The 20409-nt window shown below is 51.9% G+C and overlaps 1 protein-coding gene across 3 annotated transcripts in view; it reads right to left on the bottom strand.

Annotated features, from left to right (window-relative positions):
• The window catches only part of RAPGEF1 (Rap guanine nucleotide exchange factor 1), a 703893-nt gene that overhangs the window by 200407 nt on the left and 483077 nt on the right, over positions 1-20409 (bottom strand). The window contains exons 12-13 of one of the 3 annotated variants that reach the window (XM_085613927.1): positions 7730-7996; positions 3472-3564 (exon numbers count right to left, since the gene is read on the bottom strand). The exons of 1 other annotated variant lie outside the window; for it this stretch is intronic. In XM_085613927.1, coding sequence (XP_085470053.1) covers positions 3472-3564; positions 7730-7996 — 360 coding nt within the window. The remainder of the gene's footprint in view (positions 1-3471; positions 3565-7729; positions 7997-20409) is intronic. One more of the 3 variants, XM_085613929.1, reaches the window with a different exon arrangement.

The following is a 20409-nucleotide window of genomic DNA, read 5'->3' as shown; positions in this document are numbered from 1 at the left end:
AGGTTTCCTTCATCACCGATCCAGGCTTGGATCGCTCTGAACATCGTCACTGGTCGCCTGCCAGCAACTTCTTCTTTCAGGCTCCTGAGACTACACGAGGACTCCCGACATCTTGCCGAACTTCACGCAGCCGCAGCCTCCGGGCTAGGTAACTCGAGCATCTCGGTGCTCCATCGCAGGTTCGCTCTACAAGTGTCCAGTTCCTTTTTCGTTTAGTCCCACTGATCGGAACACTCCGGAATCAGTACCTCCAGACTCTAACCATTCGCATTTCACTGTTAGTGTAGATGGTTTCTCGTGCCCCTCGGGCATTTGTGTAAATTGTGCAACTGAAGTATTTTCCTAAGAGTTTTGTAGTGTGCTTAGCTCCCTGACTCATAAAGAGCCAGGGTAGTCTTGTTATAAATAAATATCCTTTTATTTTCATAACAACTTGTGTGGTGTCCTTTCACTTGGTGTTCAAGGGGTATATGTGATGGTAAACAGCTGGCTTAACACGCCCTCTAGAGTTTAGCCTAAGACTGCTCGTATCCACGCTACTAGGATAGCTGGTCTATAAGGTTGACTTACAACCAATCATCAATAAGGGTCGTTTGGAATGATACACAGTGATCACTAGAATAGTGAGCACTACATATCAGGCCAACTTCTCACACTACATACCTCCATCATCCATTGACTGGGCTCAGAATAGTATCTTGTTTCTAGATTCATGTGTCCTACATACCTCCATCATCCATTGCCTGGGCTTAGGATAGTATCTTGTTTCTAGATTCACATTTCCTGCATACCTCCATCATACATTGACTGGGCTCAGGATAGTATCTGGTTTCTAGATTCCCATGTCCTGCATATCTCCATCATCCAGTGACTGGGTCAGAATAGTATTTTGCATCTAGATTCACATGTCCTACATACCTCCGTCATCCAGTGACTGTGCTCAGAATAGTATCTTGTTTCTAGATTCACATGTCCTGCATATCTCCATCATCCAGTGACTGGGTCAAAATAGTATCTTGCATCTAGATTCACATGTCCTACATACCTCCATCATCCAGTATCTGGTTTCTGGATTCACATGTCCTACATACCTCCCTCATCCAGTGACTGGGCTCAGAATAGTATCTTGTTTCTAGATTCACATTTCCTACATACCTCCATCATTCATTGCATGGGCTTAGGATAGTATCTTGTTTCTAGATTCACATGACCTACATACCTCCATCATCCAGTTACTGGGTTCAGAATTGTAGTTTGATTCTGGATTCACATGTCCTACATACCTCCATCATCCAGTGACTGGGCTCAGAATAGTATCTTGTTTCTAGATTCACATTTCCTGCATACCTCCATCATCCATTGACTGGGCTCAGGATAGTATCTGGTTTCTAGATTCACATGTCCTGCATACCTCCCTCATCCAGTGACGGCTCCGAATAGTATCTTGTTTCTGGATTCACATGTACTACATACCTCCATCATCCAGTGACTGGGCTTAGAATAGTATCTTGTTTCTAGATTCACATGTCCTGCATACCTCCATCATCCATTGACTGGGCTCAGAATAGTATCTTGTTTCTAGATTCACATGACCTACATACCTCCGTCATCCAGTTACTGGGCTCAGAATTGTAGTTTGATTTTGGATTCACATGTCCTACATACCTCCATCATCCAGTGACTGGGCTCTGAATAGTATCTTGCAGCTAGATTCACATGTCCTACATACCTCCATCATCCATTGACTGGGCTCAGGATAGTATCTGGTTTCTAGATTCACATGTCCTACATATCTCCATCATCCAGTGGCTGGGCTCAGAGTAGTATCTTGCAGCTAGATTCACATGTCCTACATACCTCCATCATCCAGTGACGGCTCCGAATAGTATCTTGTTTCTAGATATACATGTCCTACATACCTCCCTCATCCAGTGACTGGGCTCAGAATAGTATCTTGGTTTTAAGTAAATGGAACGAGGTGGGCATCGACAATAGATGTATTTTGAAACACTGATCTCAACCTGAAACCCCCAATTCCCCACACCACAGACCCCATCTAATTTAGCATTTTCCCCCAACCTTACGGAGTGTGAGGCAGCATAGCATATTTGACAGCTTCTGCTGCACATTGGTTTGTTACCCTGATTCAATGTGAATGGCGGGAGGGGCAGATGTATATCCATAATGGCTTCAAGCTGCAGAAGTACTGTTATAGATAAGGAACTTGTTTCTTTTATAGCATGAATCTATTACAGATTCACACAAACAGCCTGAACTTTGAAGTACAAGTTACATGCAAATGGATTTCTTAGTATTGTCGGTGTTTCCACAGCCTCCACCCAGTAATGTTAGTGAAACTATGAATGGAAGAGCGAGTTGCAACCTTCCATATGTCTGGCAGAGAGATATCTGCAAGGAAAGTTTAAGGTGCTGCTTTTCAAGTTTGAAGCTCATTGCTCTAGTGAGCTAAGAAGAACACATTTCTTCACATTAAACAATCGTTTTTGAATTCCTACACTGGTTACTCGGAGTCCTTATGTTGGGAAGCAAAGAACTGGTCTGCTTTTAACATCCACTGCATGAGGTCACCTTTATGGTGTTGGCTTTGGGGGTAATACAATCAGAAATGTGGCAGGTTCCACGGTTTTATTAATCTTTGGTATAAATGTTAGACGTTCCCTCAAGACAACCCTGCTCTTGCATAATTGGTAACAGTTCTTTAATCAGGAACACCTGTTATCACAAATTGTTTCTAGTGAAACAAACAAAACTAATGACACCCTCTATAAGTGAGCAAGATTTCAACGTCCACGTGTATGTGGGTTTATGGTAGTGACATGCGACAAGTCCTTCCTCGCTGTCTCACCTGGGAGGTACGCTCTGTGAGGAGACTGTTTTCGCGACCGCCTAGGAAATGACTGGTGTTCTGAATGAAGACAGACTTCAACGTCATGTGGGCGATCAGCATCACAATTAAGAGGCTCGTCGTATTCCTATGGCAGGTGAAACTATATTAACTTTGAGAAATCTGAGGCAGTCCATCACACCGGTCAATGTTTGGATAGAGGATGCTTGCGTGGCACGGTTAAAGGTTGGCATGATATGCTGGTAATTTCCAATAAGGGGTGATCAGCGTGCTCATCACATGAGCAAACAATGGTCCATGTCAACGCTATGAGCACCTTTGTTGTGTGGAATTGTTTGCACTTCTTTACCTCCTGCACCATCAGTGGGAAAAGTGGATGTCAAACTAATTGATGAACAAAGCCTGGCCATCGATGGGTGTAGGGGGGATGTGCACACGGAACTAAGGTACGTTTAGTTCAATTCACAGCAAACACATCTGAAGCATTGGCTTAGAGCAGGAAAGCAGCAGCAGCAGAGAGGGGTCAGCGACCACAGCCCTGTAGGAAGCATGCATGCACCAAGCAACCTGGATGGCCCCAGCACCTCACCCTGCGCGCTACTTACTCCGTCAGAGTGAGGGAGCTCTCCATTGCTTTGGCTGGAGGAATAGAGATTGACGTATTCGCCCTCCCCTGCCTCCTCGCTGGCGTTTTCACTCTATGGGAAGAGACAGGATTAAAGGAAAACATGACAGGCAACCACTTCAATGGCTGGGCTCCATTTTAAACCCACAGGTCTCACACTTTATAGTGAGTCCCCCTCACACACCCAATGCTGTGTTGTACACCTATTTCTATACTGCACCCTCACCCAAGATATGGTCCCTGAGCCTCAGCGCCGCAAACGAGGACAGCACTGCCTTCTAGCTTCAAGTTACCAACCTGATTAAGACACCCAGTGTCCGCCTTCTGTGGAAGTCATGGCTACGCTCTCAAACCTTGGCTCTCTCATCCACCAGACACTGCTGTCTGCCACCTCCTGGGCTTCTCCTACGGCTCATAAGCTACTGCGTCTGCAGTGCTCTTTTGTATCCATGCACAGTCAGCACTGAAGATGTAGAGGCCAATATGGTGACTCACTCGGAAGCCCTATAGGACCAATGCATCTTTAACATACCTCTACATCCCACTGTCCCCCATGAACCTAAGGTACAGAGCCTGAGCCACATGGTGCCCACTGGTTGGAGCAGGCTCAGTTATAGTTAAAAAGACCAGTCTTAAGCTGCTGCAGCCAGCCAAAACTAAACAATCTTCCTCTTATGTGCACCAAGCTCAAATCATATACAATGTTGCTGCAGCTCAAAGGGGCCCAAGTATTATTACATGGGGCACTCAAGGGTCACCCAGCCACAATCCGCAGAATGCAGAATTCAAGTCTCCACAAGCCAAGCTGCAGCAAGCACTGACAGGTTTCATCCATCTGCAGCAGGCAGAGCCCACGTCTCCTCCGTCGGCAGCAGGCAGGGCCCACGTCGCCTCCGTCGGCAGCAGGCAGAGCCCACGTCGCCTCCGTCGGCAGCAGGCAGAGCCCACGTCGCCTCCGTCGGTAGCAGGCAGAGCCCACGTCGCCTCCGTCGGCAGCAGGCAGAGCCCACGTCGCCTCCGTCGGCAGCAGGCAGAGCCCACGTCGCCTCCGTCGGCAGCAGGCAGAGCCCACGTCGCCTCCGTCGGCAGCAGGCAGAGCCCACGTCGCCTCCGTCGGCAGCAGCCAGGGCCCACGTCGCCTCCGTCGGCAGCAGGCCAGGGCCCAGGTCGCCTCCGTCGGCAGCAGGCCAGGGCCCAGGTCGCCTCCGTCGGCAGCAGGCCAGGGCCCAGGTCGCCTCCGTCGGCAGCAGGCCAGGGCCCAGGTCGCCTCCGTCGGCAGCAGGCCAGGGCCCAGGTCGCCTCCGTCGGCAGCAGGCCAGGGCCCAGGTCGCCTCCGTCGGCAGCAGGCCATGGCCCAGGTAGCCTCCGTCGGCAGCAGGCCAGGGCCCAGGTCGCCTCCGTCGGCAGCAGGCCAGGGCCCAGGTCGCCTCCGTCGGCAGCAGGCCAGGGCCCAGGTCGCCTCCGTCGGCAGCAGGAGGCAGATACCAGGTCGCCTCCGTCGGCTGCAGGAGGCAGAGACCAGGTCGCCTCAATCTGCAGGAGGCAGAGACCAGGTCGCCTCAATCTGCAAGAGGCAGAGACCAGGTCGCCTCAATCTGCAGGAGGCAGAGACCAGGTCGCCTCAATCTGCAGGAGGCAGAGACCAGGTCGCCTCAATCTGCAGGAGGCAGAGACCAGGTCGCCCCAATCTGCAGGAGGCAGAGACCAGGTCGCCTCAATCTGCAGGAGGCAGAGACCAGGTCGCCTCAATCTGGAGGACGCAGAGACCAGGTCGCCTCAATCTGCAGCAGGTAGAGCCCAAGTCTCCTCAATCTGCAGTTGGCAGAGCCCAAGTCTCCTCAATCTGCAGTTGGCAGAGCCCAAGTCTCGTCAATCTGCAGGAGGCAGAGCCCAAGTCTCCTCAATCTGCAGGAGGCAGAGCCCAAGTCTCCTCAATCTGCAGGAGGCAGAGCCCAAGTCTCCTCAATCTGCAGCAGGCAGAGCCCAAGTCTCGTCAATCTGCAGCAGGCAGAGCCCAAGTCTCGTCAATCTGCAGCAGGCAGAGCCCAAGTCTCGTCAATCTGCAGCAGGCAGAGCCCAAGTCTCGTCAATCTGCAGCAGGCAGAGCCCAAGTCTCGTCAATCTGCAGGAGGCAGAGCCCAAGTCTCCTCAATCTGCAGCAGGCAGAGCCCAAGTCGCCTCAATCTGCAGCAGGCAGAGCCCAAGTCGCCTCAATCTGCAGGAGGCAGAGCCCAAGTCTCCTCAAACTGCAGGAGGCAGAGCCCAAGTCTCCTCAAACTGCAGGAGGCAGAGCCCAAGTCTCCTCAAACTGCAGGAGGCAGAGCCCAAGTCTCCTCAAACTGCAGCAGGCAGAGCTAAGGTCTCAGCAATATGCAGCAGGCAGAGTCCAGCTATCCTCAATATGAAGCAGGCAGAGCCCAATTCTCCTCAATCTGCAACAGGTAAAGCCCAGGTCTCCTCAATCTGCACCAGGTAAAGCCCAGGTCTCCTCTAACTGCACCAGGTAAAGCCCAGGTCTCCTCTATCGGCACCAGGTAAAGCCCAGGTGTCCTCTAACTGCACCAGGTAAATCCCAGGTCTCCTCTATCGGCACCAGGTAAAGCCCAGGTCTCATCTAACTGCACCAGGTAAAGCCCAGGTCTCCTCTATTTGCACCAGGTCTCGGCAGTAGGCAGGGCCCAGGTCGCCTCCGTCGGCAGCAGGCAGAGCCCATGTCGTCTCCGTTGGCAGCAGGCCAGGGCCCAGGTTGCCCTCCTGCTCAATCTGCAGGAGGCAGAGCCCAAGTCTCCTAAATCTGCAGCAGGCAGAGCTAAGGTCTCAGCAATATGCAGCAGGCAGAGTCCAGCTATCCTCAATATGAAGCAGGCAGAGCCCAATTCTCCTCAATCTGCAACAGGTAAAGCCCAGGTCTCCTCAATCTGCACCAGGTAAAGCCCAGGTCTCCTCTAACTGCACCAGGTAAAGCCCAGGTCTCCTCTATCGGCACCAGGTAAAGCCCAGTTCTCCTCTAACTGCACCAGGTAAAGCCCAGGTCTCCTCTATTTGCACCAAGTAAAGCCCAGGTCTCCTCTAACTGCACCAGGTAAAGCCCAGGTCTCCTCTATTTGCACCAGGTAAAGCCCAGGTCTCCTCTAACTGCACCAGGTAAAGCCCAGGTCTCCTCTATTTGCACCAGGTAAAGCCCAGGTCTCCTCTATCTGCAACAGGAGGAGCCCAGATCTCCTGCATCGGCTGCACAAAGAACCTCCACCTCCTGCTGCACAGATACCAAGTCTCCTGAAGCTGCCAAACAGAGTGCAAATCTCATGCAGCTGCAGCACAAGGAGCTGCTGCTTAACAAGCAGACAAATGCTTCTGAATTTGCAGCATGAGTAGCCCTCCTCGCCTGGATCTGAAGTCTGAATAGCCACCCTCGCCTACATCTGCAGCAGGCTGACCTCACGTCTTCGAAATCTGCAGCATACAGAATAAGCCTCTTATGCAGCATGCGGAGTCCACCTCTTTGAACCCACACCGTGCAGACGGCACTGCTTCTGGATCTGCAGCTTGTGGAGCCCACTCTAGTATATATATATATGCAGCATGCTGAGCTCACTTCTTCAAGCACTGCACTTCTTCAAGCACTGCACAGCTTTAGCACACCAAGAATCTGTCTGCTGCAGCATGTCAAAACTAGTCGGAAGGTTCCTCTCCATAAGGAGACTCAAGACCTATGCCTTGCCCAAGGCTGTCAAGTGCATCTACAGGCAGCCATCTTGATTTTGACTGAAACAAAGCATCAGTGCACATTCACATTCATCTGCTGGGTGCACACCTTCTCAGGGTATGGTTTACCATGCGCCCCCTGCGGCGACACTACAATACCACAGCAGCCACTAAGCCCCATCACAGACCAGCCTACCACAAGCCATTTATTGCTAGCGGTTTACTGCACACCCTTGTAGGGTAATGCATCACTCAGTACCAGGGACAGTGGTTGTCCAAGGACGTCATCTATGGGCCAGAGATGTACACACACACACACACAAGGCCTACAATACTAATACCCACTGCCTCAGCATTGGCACTGCATGCGCTTTTTACTGATCGACACTTTTATATGCCAACTGTCTCTGTCACTGAATGGTGGGAAGAGCTGTACCTAGGACTAGTCGTGTCATTACAGCACACAAACGTGAAACACACAGCCGTGATGTCACAAGGACCCACTCCACCCCACAACACGCCGCGTTTCTCACCACAGGTGTCTGGAGAGAGTCAGAGAAGGAAGACTGGGAAGCAAGGCAGAGAGCAGCCATCCCGCCAGAGCTGCTGTCCTGGGAGGAGAGGGAGCCGGCAGGCTCATCCATGCCACTCGGCGATGGCCCCGCCAGCCCGGGGCTCCCAGACCGGCGGACAGAAGGGACAGGGGGCGAGCAGCAGGTGGCAGAGGACAGGTGAGAAGGAGCAGAAGCTGGGCCCCGGGAGGCAAAGTCCTGCGAGTAAGACCGGAACACAGATTTGTACTATAGGGCAGAGTAGGAGGGTGAAGGCAGTGGGGGGAGGAAACGGAAAAGGGGGAAAGACAGACAAAAGAAAAGGCTGTTAGGATGAGATCACGTCAGACAACACGCTCAGTGCAGCGCGACAGGCAGAGGAAGTCTTGGCCTGTATCTCTTGCCACCGACAGTGAGTGCATGGTACCTTGTCACAGACTTGTGAGGATGGTGCAGGGGAGAGAGAAGCAGGGGTGTAGGCAGGGTGAGCACCCCGGAGGAGCATCTCTTTCCACCGACAGGGAGCGCACGGTACCCCGGCAGACCTGTGGGGGTAAGGATGGTGTAGGAGAGAGAGAAGCAGGGGTGAAGGCAGGCTCAGAACCCCGGAGGAGCATCTCTTGCCCCAGACAGGGAGCTCACGGTACCCAGTCAGACTTGTGGGAGTACGGATGGTGCAGGGGAGAGAGAAGTAGTACTGTAGGCAGACTGAGTGCCGAGAGGGACAGAGAGGCAGGAGAGTAGCCAGGCAGAGGGGCAGCCAGGGCAGAGGGACAGCCGGGGCAGAGGGGCACTCGGGCCGCTCGGGCAGAGGGGCAGGAGAGTATCCAGGGCAGAGGGACAGCCACAACAGAGGGGCAGGAGAGGAGCCAGACAAAGAGGCAGCCAGGGCAGGAGTGTAGGCATACTGAGTGCACCTTAGCAGAGAGGGACAGAGAGGACAGAGGGCCAGGAGTGTAGGCAGACTGAATGCACCTTAGTAGAGAGGGACAGAGGGAGGGGAGTGTAAGCAGACTGAGTGCACCTTAGAAGAGAGGGACAGAGGGAGGGGAGTATAGGCAGACTGAGTGCACCTTAGCAGAGAGGGACAGAGGACAAAGGGTCAGGAGTGTAGACAGACTGAGTGCACCTTAGTTGAGAGGGACAGGAGTGTAGGCAGACTGAGCGCACCTTAGCAGAGATGGACAGAGAGGACAGAGGGCCAGGAGTGTACGCAGACTGAGTGCACCTTAGTAGAGAGGGACAAGAGTGTAGGCAGACTGAGGGTTATGTTATTGTATTTTATTTTATAGTGCGCACAGATACTCCGCGGAGTGTCCCGGCGCAAGCAGTGAGGGGTAGGATGAGTTGAGCTAAACAAAGAGGAATGTTTTCAGATTTTTCTTGGAAGCAGTGGGGTCTTGAGTGTTGGGTAATGCAAATGGCAATGCATTCCAGGCCAGGGCAGCTTTCAGGGCAAGGAAGCAGCCACCCAACCTTTGTCGTTTGAAGCGGGAACCTGGGCTAGGAGGTGAGACGTGGAGCGCAGTTGTCTCGTAGGAGCATAAAAGGAGTGCACCTTAGTAGAGGGACAGAGGTCCAGGAGTGTACGCAGACTGAGCGCACCTTAGTAGAGAGGGCCAGGAGTGTAGGCAGACTGAGTGCACCTTAGTGGCGAGGGACAAAGGGCCAGGAGTGTAGGCAGACTGAGTGCACCTTAGTAGAGAGGGACAGAGGGCCATGAGTGTACGCAGACTGACTGCACCTTAGCAGAGACGGATAGACAGGACATACATCGAGTGTTGTAGCCTTGCACATCAATCAGCACCTACCTAAAGCTCAACCCAACCAAGACGGACTTCCTATTATTCCCCAAACACAAACAAGACAGAGTCAAACCCGACTCAGTGCCATGAACCTTGACAACTTCTCACTGAATGTTAAATCACTTTTATTAACCCTGGACACCAACTTCTCCCTTAAGGAACACATTTCCAAAAACCCAAAGATGACCTGGTACCATCTCTCTTTTTAAAGAAAGAAACCATTTCTTCCAGAAATTGACTTGAGAACTGCTGTTTAAACTGTTGCACTCTTGCATCTGGATGGTGGCAATGTCCTACTCCATGGACTCCCAGACTCCACACTGGCACCTCTTTGGGGCATCCTTCACGCTACAGCATGTGTCATTCAGGGCCTGAAGATATATGAACACATCACTCCCATCCTGATCGAACTCCAGTGGCCCCAGCTGCCAGCCCACACAATCTTCAAAACAAGCTACATCACAACCAACAACCCTGCTTATCCTGCAGACAAGCTCACCATTCTCTGGTGGTTCTTGGCACAAACGCAGCCAGGATACAATCAGACTGCAGACTAAGAAGTATAAGGAAGAAAAAATAAGCTAACAGGCTATTCCTATCTATGCACCCAGGATCTGGAACAACGTTCCTGTCTCCATCAGGACCGCCCCAACACAGCTCCAATTTAGGTTAGAGTTGAAGACTCACCTCTTTAAAGAACACTCCATCACAATGCATTATGCGTCCACAATTTAGCTTCTTCTATTACTCTGACTTCAAGCTTGCCTTTGACCATGTACAAGGCTCCACTTACTTTTGGGTAGGTTTGCACTATAGAAATACCATATGTATACCTCAACAGACCAGGTGCACCTTAGCAGACAGGGACAGACAGGACAGTTCAGGAAGTGGCGTAAAAAGACCAAGTACAGCTTAGCATAGAAGACAGGACGGACAGGGAGGGGTGTAAGAATACTGGTGCTCCTTGATGTAGTGGCATACACAAGATGTGCTAGCAGTCTGAGTGCACCTTGCTTTATTGGAGAGGGGCGGACAAGATGCGAGGAGGCCATGTGAGGAGGACTGGAGGAACCTCAGCAGGATGTGGAAAACAGGATATGGAGAGAGTAAAGGTTATAGGGAGACTGAACACAAAGCTAGCCTGATCAGACATGCAACAAGCTGAACAGGCTTTAGCAGAACATGACGATATGCACACAGAGATAGGAGCTTAGTAAGGGTAAGAACATGGACATAGGACAATCATTAACCATGGAGTAAAGAGGTAGAGTACACCCTAGCAGGCAAAGGCGTGGTAAAAAACAACAACACAAAGCAGGTGTCTGAAAGCAGCTCAGTGGAGCAGAGTAGGCAGGACATGCAGCACCCTGGGAGTAAAAGATCTAAATGCACCTCAGCAGTAGGTAGGCCAAGCACACATTAGTAACAGGAGGGATGACAGAGGTCTGAAAACAGTCCAGCGGAGTATGACAGACTGAATGTAGAGTTAAGGAGTGTGAGGGGCAGTCCGGTTTGCACCCGGGCAGATGGGTGATGTGCAACCTAAGAGACAGGGTGGGAGGGAGAACGAATCCACCTTAGGTGATAATGAGAAGGATTCAAAAAACACAGTTGGGATGTAGTAAAACTAAAAACCTAAATGACAGGCAAAACTCTAAGGAGAGAGATGAAGGAAAGGAGAATGGACCAGACAGGCCCAGGCATGAAATATAGTGAGCAAGTTGTGTGTGCTGAATAAACCGTAGAGGAGCAGGCGGGCAGGGCATGTTTACAGGCAGGGATTCAAGGAGGGTGAATGAACCTCAGCAGAGTGGCAGGCAGGAGAGGCAAGGAGCAAGGGGCCTAACCTGACTGAACGGCCTGAGCAGGGCGCAATCCATCAGATGCAGAACAAAGTGCATTAAAAGGGGTAGCACACTTGAGCAGAGCAGGATACATGGACAGGCAGTGGGCCAAGGGTTTTAAGGAGGCTGAAGACACTTCAGCAGTGTATGCTATGGCAGACGGCAAGGGAAGATAAACAGACCACTGCTAAGGGGACAAACAGAGTGAACTTGTTTCAGTGGCTTTTAGTCAACATCCCACCTAAGTAGCATTCTTTAGAGACCATGAAAGGTTTACGAAAAGCATCTGTGTCTGTGCTACGCCTTTACGTGTCAGTGGTGCTAAGCATCTGCGCGTCAGTTCTCAGGCGTCTGTGCGTCGGTTCCCAGGCGTCGCCTGTGCGTCGGTTCCCAGGCGTCGCCTGTGCGTCAGTTCCCAGGCGTCGCCTGTGCGTCAGTTCCCAGGCGTCGCCTGTGCGTCAGTTCCCAGGCGTCGCCTGTGCGTCAGTTCCCAGGCGTCGCCGGTGCGTCAGTTCCCAGGCGTCGCCTGTGCGTCAGTTCCCAGGCGTCGCCTGTGCGTCAGTTCCCAGGCGTCGCCTGTGCGTCAGTTCCCAGGCGTCGCCTGTGCGTCAGTTCCCAGGCGTCGCCTGTGCGTCAGTTCCCAGGTGTCGCCTGTGCGTCAGTTCCCAGGCGTCGCCTGTGCGTCAGTTCCCAGGCGTCGCCTGTGCGTCAATTCCCAGGCGTCGCCTGTGTGTCAGTTCCCAGGCGTCGCCTGTGTGTCAGTTCCCAGGCGTCGCCTGTGTGTCAGTTCCCAGGCGTCGCCTGTGTGTCAGTTCCCAGGCGGCGTCAGTGTGTCAGTTCCCAGGCGGCGTCAGTGTGTCAGTTCCCAGGCGGCGTCAGTGTGTCAGTTCCCAGGCGGCGTCAGTGTGTCAGTTCCCAGGCGGCGTCAGTGTGTCAGTTCCCAGGCGGCGTCAGTGTGTCAGTGTGTCAGTTCCCAGGCGTCAGTGTGTCAGTTCCCAGGCGTCAGTGTGTCAGTTCCCACCTAAGTAGCATTCTTTAGAGACCATGAAAGGTTTACGAAAAGCATCTGTGTCTGTGCTACGCCTTTACGTGTCAGTGGTGCTAAGCATCTGCGCGTCAGTTCTCAGGCGTCTGTACGTCGGTTCCCAGGCGTCGCCTGTGCGTCGGTTCCCAGGCGTCGCCTGTGCGTCAGTTCCCAGGCGTCGCCTGTGCGTCAGTTCCCAGGCGTCGCCTGTGTGTCAGTTCCCAGGCGTCGCCTGTGTGTCAGTTCCCAGGCGTCGCCTGTGTGTCAGTTCCCAGGCGTCGCCTGTGTGTCAGTTCCCAGGCGTCGCCTGTGTGTCAGTTCCCAGGCGTACACTGCCCTGAGACTGACCAGGTAAAAAAGCACTGGTATCACTCGGCAGGGTAGCAACACCAGAGGGCAGTGGGCAGGAAACAATGGGAAAGACTAGGCAGGGAAGCGGTTAGTGAGCCCCCCACCCCCCCAACCAAGCGAAATCAGGCAGGGCACCCCTTGGGCGGGCTGGGGCGGCCCCCGCCAGTAACACTGGGCTGGGACACCCGCTGCAGAGGAACATCAGGGTTGATGAAATGAGATAAAACTGAGACCAAAGTAGAGCTGGAACAAGATACCAGACAACACCTGCAGAAGAAAATAAAAGGTGTGCACAAACTTCTGCAAGCACACAACCTTGGCGTCTGTAGCTGGCTCTGCATTTAACCAAATCATACCACTGTTCATGCGAAGTCTGCTCCGAGCTGGTATCTACTGGTCTCTGGGTGTCTGTTCACACTGGACCTACTGAAATCACTGCTATGATGATGTCTGTTTACAGCTGGACTTGTTCATAACCCTGCTCTGAGGATGTCTAATTACAACTGGACTTGTTCATAACCCTACTCTGAGGATGTCTAATTACAGCTGGACTTGTTCATAACCATGCTCTCGCGATGTCTGTTCCCAGCTGGTATCTACTGCTCTCTGGTCACACTGTGGACCTATTGAAATCACTGCTGAGGATGTCTGCTTACAGCTGGTATGTTCATAACCCTGCTCTAAGCATGTCTGTTTACAGGTAGGACTTGTTCATAACCCTGCTCTGAGGATGTCTAATTACAGCTGGACTTGTTCATAACCCTGCTCCGAGGATGTCTGTTTACAGCTGGACTTGTTCATAACCCTGCTCTAAGCATGTCTGTTTACAACTAGGACTTGTTCATAACCCTGCTCTGAGGATGTCTAATTGCAGCTGGACTTGTTCATAACCCTGCTCTGAGGATGTCTAATTACAGCTGGACTTGTTCATAACCCTGCTCTCGCGATGTCTGTTCCCAGCTGGTATCTACTGCTCTCTGGTCACACTGTGGACCTATTGAAATCACTGCTGAGGATGTCTGTTTACAGCTAGGTCTTGTTCATAACCCTGCTCTGAGGATGTCTGTTTACAGCTGGACTTGTTCATAACCCTGCTCTAAGCATGTCTGTTTACAGCTAGGACTTGTTCATAACCCTGCTCTGAGGATGTCTGTTTACAGCTGGACTTGTTCATAACCCTGCTCTAAGCATGTCTGTTTACAGCTGGACTTGTTCATAACCCTGTTCTCGCACGCAATGTCTGCTCCCAGGTGGTATCTACAGCTCTCTGTGTGTCTGTTTACAGTGTGGACCTATTTATATCACCGCATTAAGGATGTCTGTCTACAGCTAGGACTTGTTCGCATCCCTGGTCTTGTGATGTCTGTTCACAGGTCTCTATTGCTCTCTGTGTGTCTGTTCACAATGTGGGCATATTAAAATCACTGCTCTCAGGATGTCTGTCTACAGCTAGGACTAGTTTGTAGCCCTGTTCCCAGCGGGTATGTCACGCACTATTACTTTGATGCACCAGGCACTTTAGTTTAAACTTAGACCACTGTACTTTTATTACACTGTGTTTTTAGTAAAAACGGTTTTTAATAGGGCTGGGTTACAAACTTTGGGGAGATGTTTAACTTGGGGGAGGGGGGTGGGTGGCTAATTTGGTCGGCAGATGTGTGTTAGATCACGTGACCAGGAAGGGGGACAACCGTTCCAAGGTTAGGGGTCTAGCGGAGATGAGACTCGCTTATTTAAGCAAAAGCCCTGCCAAGTACAACGCTTAAGGCGTTAGACTAACGTATTTCAGTCTGGTGGTCCGCATCACCGCACTGAAATACAAAGTCACTGATTTATAGCGCCTCAGCTGTGAAGCCGGAGTCCTGTTAGGTGCACAGTCAGAAAGCCAGGTTGCAGCGCGCGCTCAGGCTGCTTGCGGGCAGCTGGCTCAGCTCGTGACTAAGCTGGCTTAGGCAGGCTGAGAGGGTACAATGTAACAAGATTCAGCGCTGTGGCAACGCATTCAGATTCACTGTGACGTCACGTGACGGACTGAGTCAGTATTGAAATTGAGCAATGGCTACTGCCGAGAGTCAGGAGAGGACAGAATCACTCTCTTAACACATTGGCTGATCGGCCCGAGGTGGCTGCATGGCAGACAAGTTTGTAGGTGTGAGAAGCACGCCCGGCCGCAGCTGCTCACACAGAGCTTTTGTTGACTTACTCAAACTGTGCAGCCATGCGAACGACACTCAAGTCTGTTGACCCGCGGCGGGCCCCGTCCCAGTCCGGACTGCCGCCGAGTGGTGGTGCCTCACAGGCAGCCTGTTGCAGTTCACTCCTGGAGCACTGAGCTGCAGGAAGGTCCATGGAAATGGGGTCGTTGCGGCAGATGGGGTTGGCTGACATCAAGACTAGTTGTCTGCTGTGCCAGGACTGGCCTCAGCCTCTGGGATACATGTGCTGGGCCCCCAGGGTGTGCGGAGTAGATTTTGTCTCTGCCACCTTAATCATGGCACCAGCCCCCAGACATCATAGTTTTTACCAGCCCTACAGGTCTCCTTTGTGGCTGACGCGAGCCGATACATGTGAGCTCTTGACAGCTGACAGCGTGGGTGAGGCAGAACTGCAATCTACAGGAGGAACACTCCTGTCCTCCAGCCGTCACTGAACTTCAGCAGACACTTCATGTGTAGACACCGTCACAGAAAGGCTTTTGGTCAGCACAAGCTGAGCAGCAGCAGGATGTTTTAATTTCAAATTCCTGCCACGATCAGGAATTGCTTCTGCCGCTGGCAGAATCAATAATTAATGGACCTCGATGTCCTCCTCGACAGTGCTCCCCTCCCCTGGTTGTGGGGGTTTACCGGTGGCTGTGCCAGTCATGGTGAGTGCAGGCGCTGTGTGTCTAAAGGTATAGGGCACAGCTCTGAAGACAGCGTGCCATGCCATGATCTCCCACCCTGGCTACAAACTACAGATGCAGATGGGCCAGTCTTGTCTCCAGCACATCACAACACAACACTGTCAGAGCACCTTTCTGCAGCGAGTGACCCAACAGACTCTAGCTACAGCGACCAGTAGGAATTATTTAGCAAGCACTGTCAGTGACTTCCGTGGTAAATGAAAGAGAACGTGGTGATTAATCATGTTCCTGCTAGTGCGTGGGGATCACAGTACTGGAAGAGCAGGGGTGCTGCAGGTCAGGACCGGGGTTCACTGGGGGCAAGAGCTGCAGAGCTGTGCGGGGGGGGGGGGGGGGGCGGGGGGTGACAGAACTGGAAGAGCAGGGGTGCTGCAGGTCAGGACCAGAGTTCACTGGCACAGGGGAGGGGGTGCAGAGCCGTGCGGGGGGGTGTAACAGAACTGGAAGAGCAGGGGTGCTGCAGGTCCAGACCGGAGTTCACTGGCATGGGGGAGGGGGTGCCGAGCCATGGGTGGGGGCAGTCACAGTTCTGGAAGAGCAGGGGTGTTGCAGGTCAGGGTTCAGTTGCACGGGGTGGAGCTGCAGAGCTGTGCGTGGGGGTCACAGTACTAGAAGAGCAGAGATGCTGCTTCTCTTGAAATACGGCCAGAATCTGGAACTCACTAACTCCATTCCCTTGAAACCACCACCTCTTTCCGGACTTTCAAAACAGATCTTAAAACTCTCCTCCTCCAAAGGCACTTCCTAGAATAATGCAACCCGGTCCTTGACCCTTCCGGCTGTCTAGCACTTACATGAGGTCAACTTTGTAAATATGTATTTTACTCCTGTTTTAACCGAACGCTGAAACCTTCCTATTTTTTACAATAATAAGCAACTTGTTAGCTTTTTAACTGCATATGTGTAACTTGTTAGCGTGTTCAGGCAGTGATGCTCTTGCAACCAATCATGTCCCATCAGACCCTATAAGAGTCATTATCTCCTTCACATGAGCCTCTTTCTGTGCTGCGCAAGCAGAGATAAGTGCTCACTTTTCAATTTTTTTGATTTTATGGTATTTTGTGTTTTGCAGACAGCTGGTGTTCCTTCAAGCGTGCACGCTTGTCGGAACGTGATGCCGATGCAGATTTAGGCATGTGATTGTGTCACGGCCTTCTGGCGTGTTGTTCATGCTGCTTTGTGGTGTGTTTTCATTGCGCTTGCGAGCGCAAGTGTGTGCTGCCCAGATCGGGCATTATTGCAGGTGTAGTTCCCGTTTGGGGAACGCGTGGGTTTCCACCGAGGTAAGCAGTGGTAATTAATCATTGCAGGCTGCCCTTCTCCAGTGCGATGGTCTGAGCCTCCCCTAATCAGGCCCGACATTAATTGTTAGAGCCAAGCGTCGCCCGACGGGTGTAGCCCAATTGGGCTATTTTGGGGCGGATTTGGGCTACTCACGTCCTGCGTTTCCCCCAAAGCTCGCTCAGAGGCTCACACAGCCCGGTTTTTTTAGGTCTCGCCTGAGCCAGAACTTTAGCGCTGCTCTCGCGAGAGCTTTTGTAAAAGGGGGATTTGGAAGTGCAAACCAGTGCTTTCAGGCCGCCAACTACAGTGCATGTGCGCCGGGCGCGCGCACCATTTGGCAGCCTGCGTGATCATTTCGCGGCCGCTTTGATGTTCTCAGTGACCCGCGCGGCCACTGAGAACATCAAAGCGGCCGCGAAATGATTACTTTCACGGCCGCTTTGATGTGCGATCGCGATCACTTTCACGGCCGCTTGTTCTAATGTAAACCCGTTTCGTTCTTTACGTGCTTCAACTATGCGAATGCAGCCCCCCTGACTCTTCCACTGTGTCTGTCCAGTGATTAAATCCTTCCAGCATGCCCATGTAGCGCCTCTTTCGTTTCTGCAGCACTCGCTGAGCTTCCCTCATTGCGCAGGTCTATGCCCTAGCTTCTGATGCTTCAATTATGTAAATGTAGCACCACTGATCCTTCCATTGTTTCCCTGCAGCTCCTTATAGCCTTCCACTATGTCCGTGTAGCGCCTCTATAGAGTCTGCATCGCTCACTGAGCTCCTCCTATTGCACGGGTCTGTGGGCCTATGTCCAGTGTAGGCCTCATATGCATCAACCACGTGAATGGAGTACCTCTGACTCTTCCATTGGGCCCGCAAGCGTCTTAAAGCCTTCCACTATGACCGTGTAGCGCCTCTTTAGAGCCTGCATCGCTCGCTAAGCTCCTCCTATTGCACGGGTCTGTGGGCCTATGTCCAGTGGAGGCCTCAGATGCTTCAACCACGTGAATGGAGTACCTCTGACTCTTCCATTGTGTCTATCAAGCGCCTTAAAAAGTCTTTCACTATATCAGTCTAGCACCTCTTTAGATTCTGCAAGTCCACTGAGCTCCTGTAATTGTGCAGGTCTGTGTCTTGTGTAGGCATGTGACGTTTCCAGTGTGTGATTGGGGCACCTCAGATCCCTTCATTGTATCTGCCAGTACCTTAAAGCCTTCCACTATGCCTGTGTAGCGCCTCGTCACTCTTTGCAGCGCTCACTGAGCTCCTCTCACTGTGCAGTTCTTGCCAGTTGCGTTGAACTCCCCTCGATGCACACATTAACGTTTTTATGCTTCATACATTGGGCACTGATGACGAGAACTTACCCCTGTGCTTTTCTCTTCTGTCTAATTTCGAACCTAGTCTGAAAATATATCTTTTCGGGGTTTTTTTTCCAGCCTTTGTTCGTGCCGGTGATGACCGGTAGCACTAATAGCCGAGGGTCCCGCGAGGCCAGTTGTCGGCCACTGATAGAGGCCCTAGGAGCTCTGACGTCAGTCAGGAACCAGGAGACAGATATTGATAACAAGCATTTGCAATGCATTAGGTCTCGCATTTACGCGAGTTTGAGCTATTGACATTGCAAATAACAATGCCTATTGCCATTGTCATTTACAATGCCAATAGCTTTAACTCGTGTAACTGCGAGACCTATTGCATTGCAAATGCTTGTTCAATGCGAGCAAGCACATGTAGACGCCTGACCGGCTGCAAGTACAGTCGGCCCAAGGAGTGAGTGCAGACTCCAGGAAACACACTGAATTGGCCCATTGCACCCAGAGACTGGGGCTGGAACAATCAATGATTACAGCTTTGCTGAGGAGCTAAAGGTCTTGTGGGTTGTATTGTGCATGTGGGTTGGCTCCCCCCTGACTCCTCCAGTTTACTCACCTTGCCTTGAATTTGGCATATATATTGCAAGGGTGAGATAAGGGATTTAGAATGGAAGAGTGGGTTAGATATGAGGATGGTCCCTACTATGATGGACAGCAAGAGACTGTGGTGGAAGATAATACTGTTGACGCTCTGGATGCATCAGTCCAGCAGTCGGTCAACAGGGCCATTGAGAGTACGGTGCCTAACACTGCGCAGCAAGCCTTGGCAGCAGCATTGAGACCCATTACTAGGCAGCTGGAAAGCTTCGCAAAGCGCCATGGGTTTCAAAAGCCTCAGGACCCCCTAGATGATGCCCCCGCAGGCACCAGCAAGTTGAACTTGGCGCCGTGACCCCATGCAGGCGAGTTAGCTGGCTTGCCACAGGCCAATACAGAGGAACATGGCTACTTTAGGCCATCTAACACTGAATGTGGCAAAGTGAAACGCAAATAAAAAGTGTATGTAGACACAGACACCATGGACACCACTGATGAGAAAGCCCCCCCTCCCACCCCCCAAAAAAAAGAGATCTAGGAAGGCAGTCATCATAGTGCCTGATATGACGCCTCAGAATCCTAACACTGCCTTCACGTTCAACCCGGCTGACATTGTTCAACCCCGGTCATCAGATTGGGCTCCGGCCCCTGAGGTGGCGGAATATTTCCACAACCACCTTAGAAAAGGTTTTGATAAAGAAATGAGAAATAGGTTGCGCTCCGAGTGTCCTCGGCTGGATATCCCGGACAGGGTGGCAAAGACACCCGACATCGTTGCCAGGACAAACTCCTGGATGGGGCAGGACCCTTGGCCAGAATTCTGGAGCCGGCCCTTTTAGCAAAGGAATCAGCCAGTCCAGTGGATCCAGGAATTTTGGCGGGTTGGATACAAAGGGTGATATGCCTCCTAGGGAACGCAAATTGCGCCATCTCTACGGAGAGACAAGTCGCTGCTGATGCGGATGGATTCTAACCTTACAGAGTTAGCCTCAGCCGAACCTGGTTCCCGTGCGGAGGGTAATCTCTTTGGTGAGAGATTCGTTAAGGATGTCATGGGTACTTTTACGCCTCTGGACAAAGCCCAATCAGGGATAAAGAGAGTATTTCAGGCTGGCCTTTTAACAGGGCCAGGCGAGGCAGGGGACTCTCACCAGGCTGTCAGTACTACCAAGGCCCCCCCAGGGGCGATTATGGATGTGGTAGAGGTGACTGGGACTCTACCAGAGGTGGCATCTTCTACCCCACAAGACAGATTCAACAAGCACCGATTTAACAGAGGCGGACACAGGACGGAATTCCATTCCCAAAATTCTACAGGTAAGAGTTACCGAGATATCATAGTTACCTTTGGGGGGGTCTCACAAAATGTTTCACACAATTGGAGAGAGTTGTCACAAGATGCATGAATTATAAAGACCATTCAGGTATTCCACCTAGAGTTCTATCAACCTCCACACCAAAACTCATAACCGAGACAGCTCAGTTTTTCCCAACACGAATGTGCTTTTACAAACGGGGAGATAGAGGATTAACGCAAAAGAG

The sequence above is a fragment of the Triturus cristatus genome, chromosome 1_2 (genome assembly GCF_964204655.1).
Source record: "Triturus cristatus chromosome 1_2, aTriCri1.1, whole genome shotgun sequence".
Classification (NCBI taxonomy): Eukaryota; Metazoa; Chordata; class Amphibia; order Caudata; family Salamandridae; genus Triturus; species Triturus cristatus.
The sequence above is the reverse complement of the archived record's forward strand: the minus strand, read 5'-3'. Positions and strand labels throughout refer to the sequence as shown.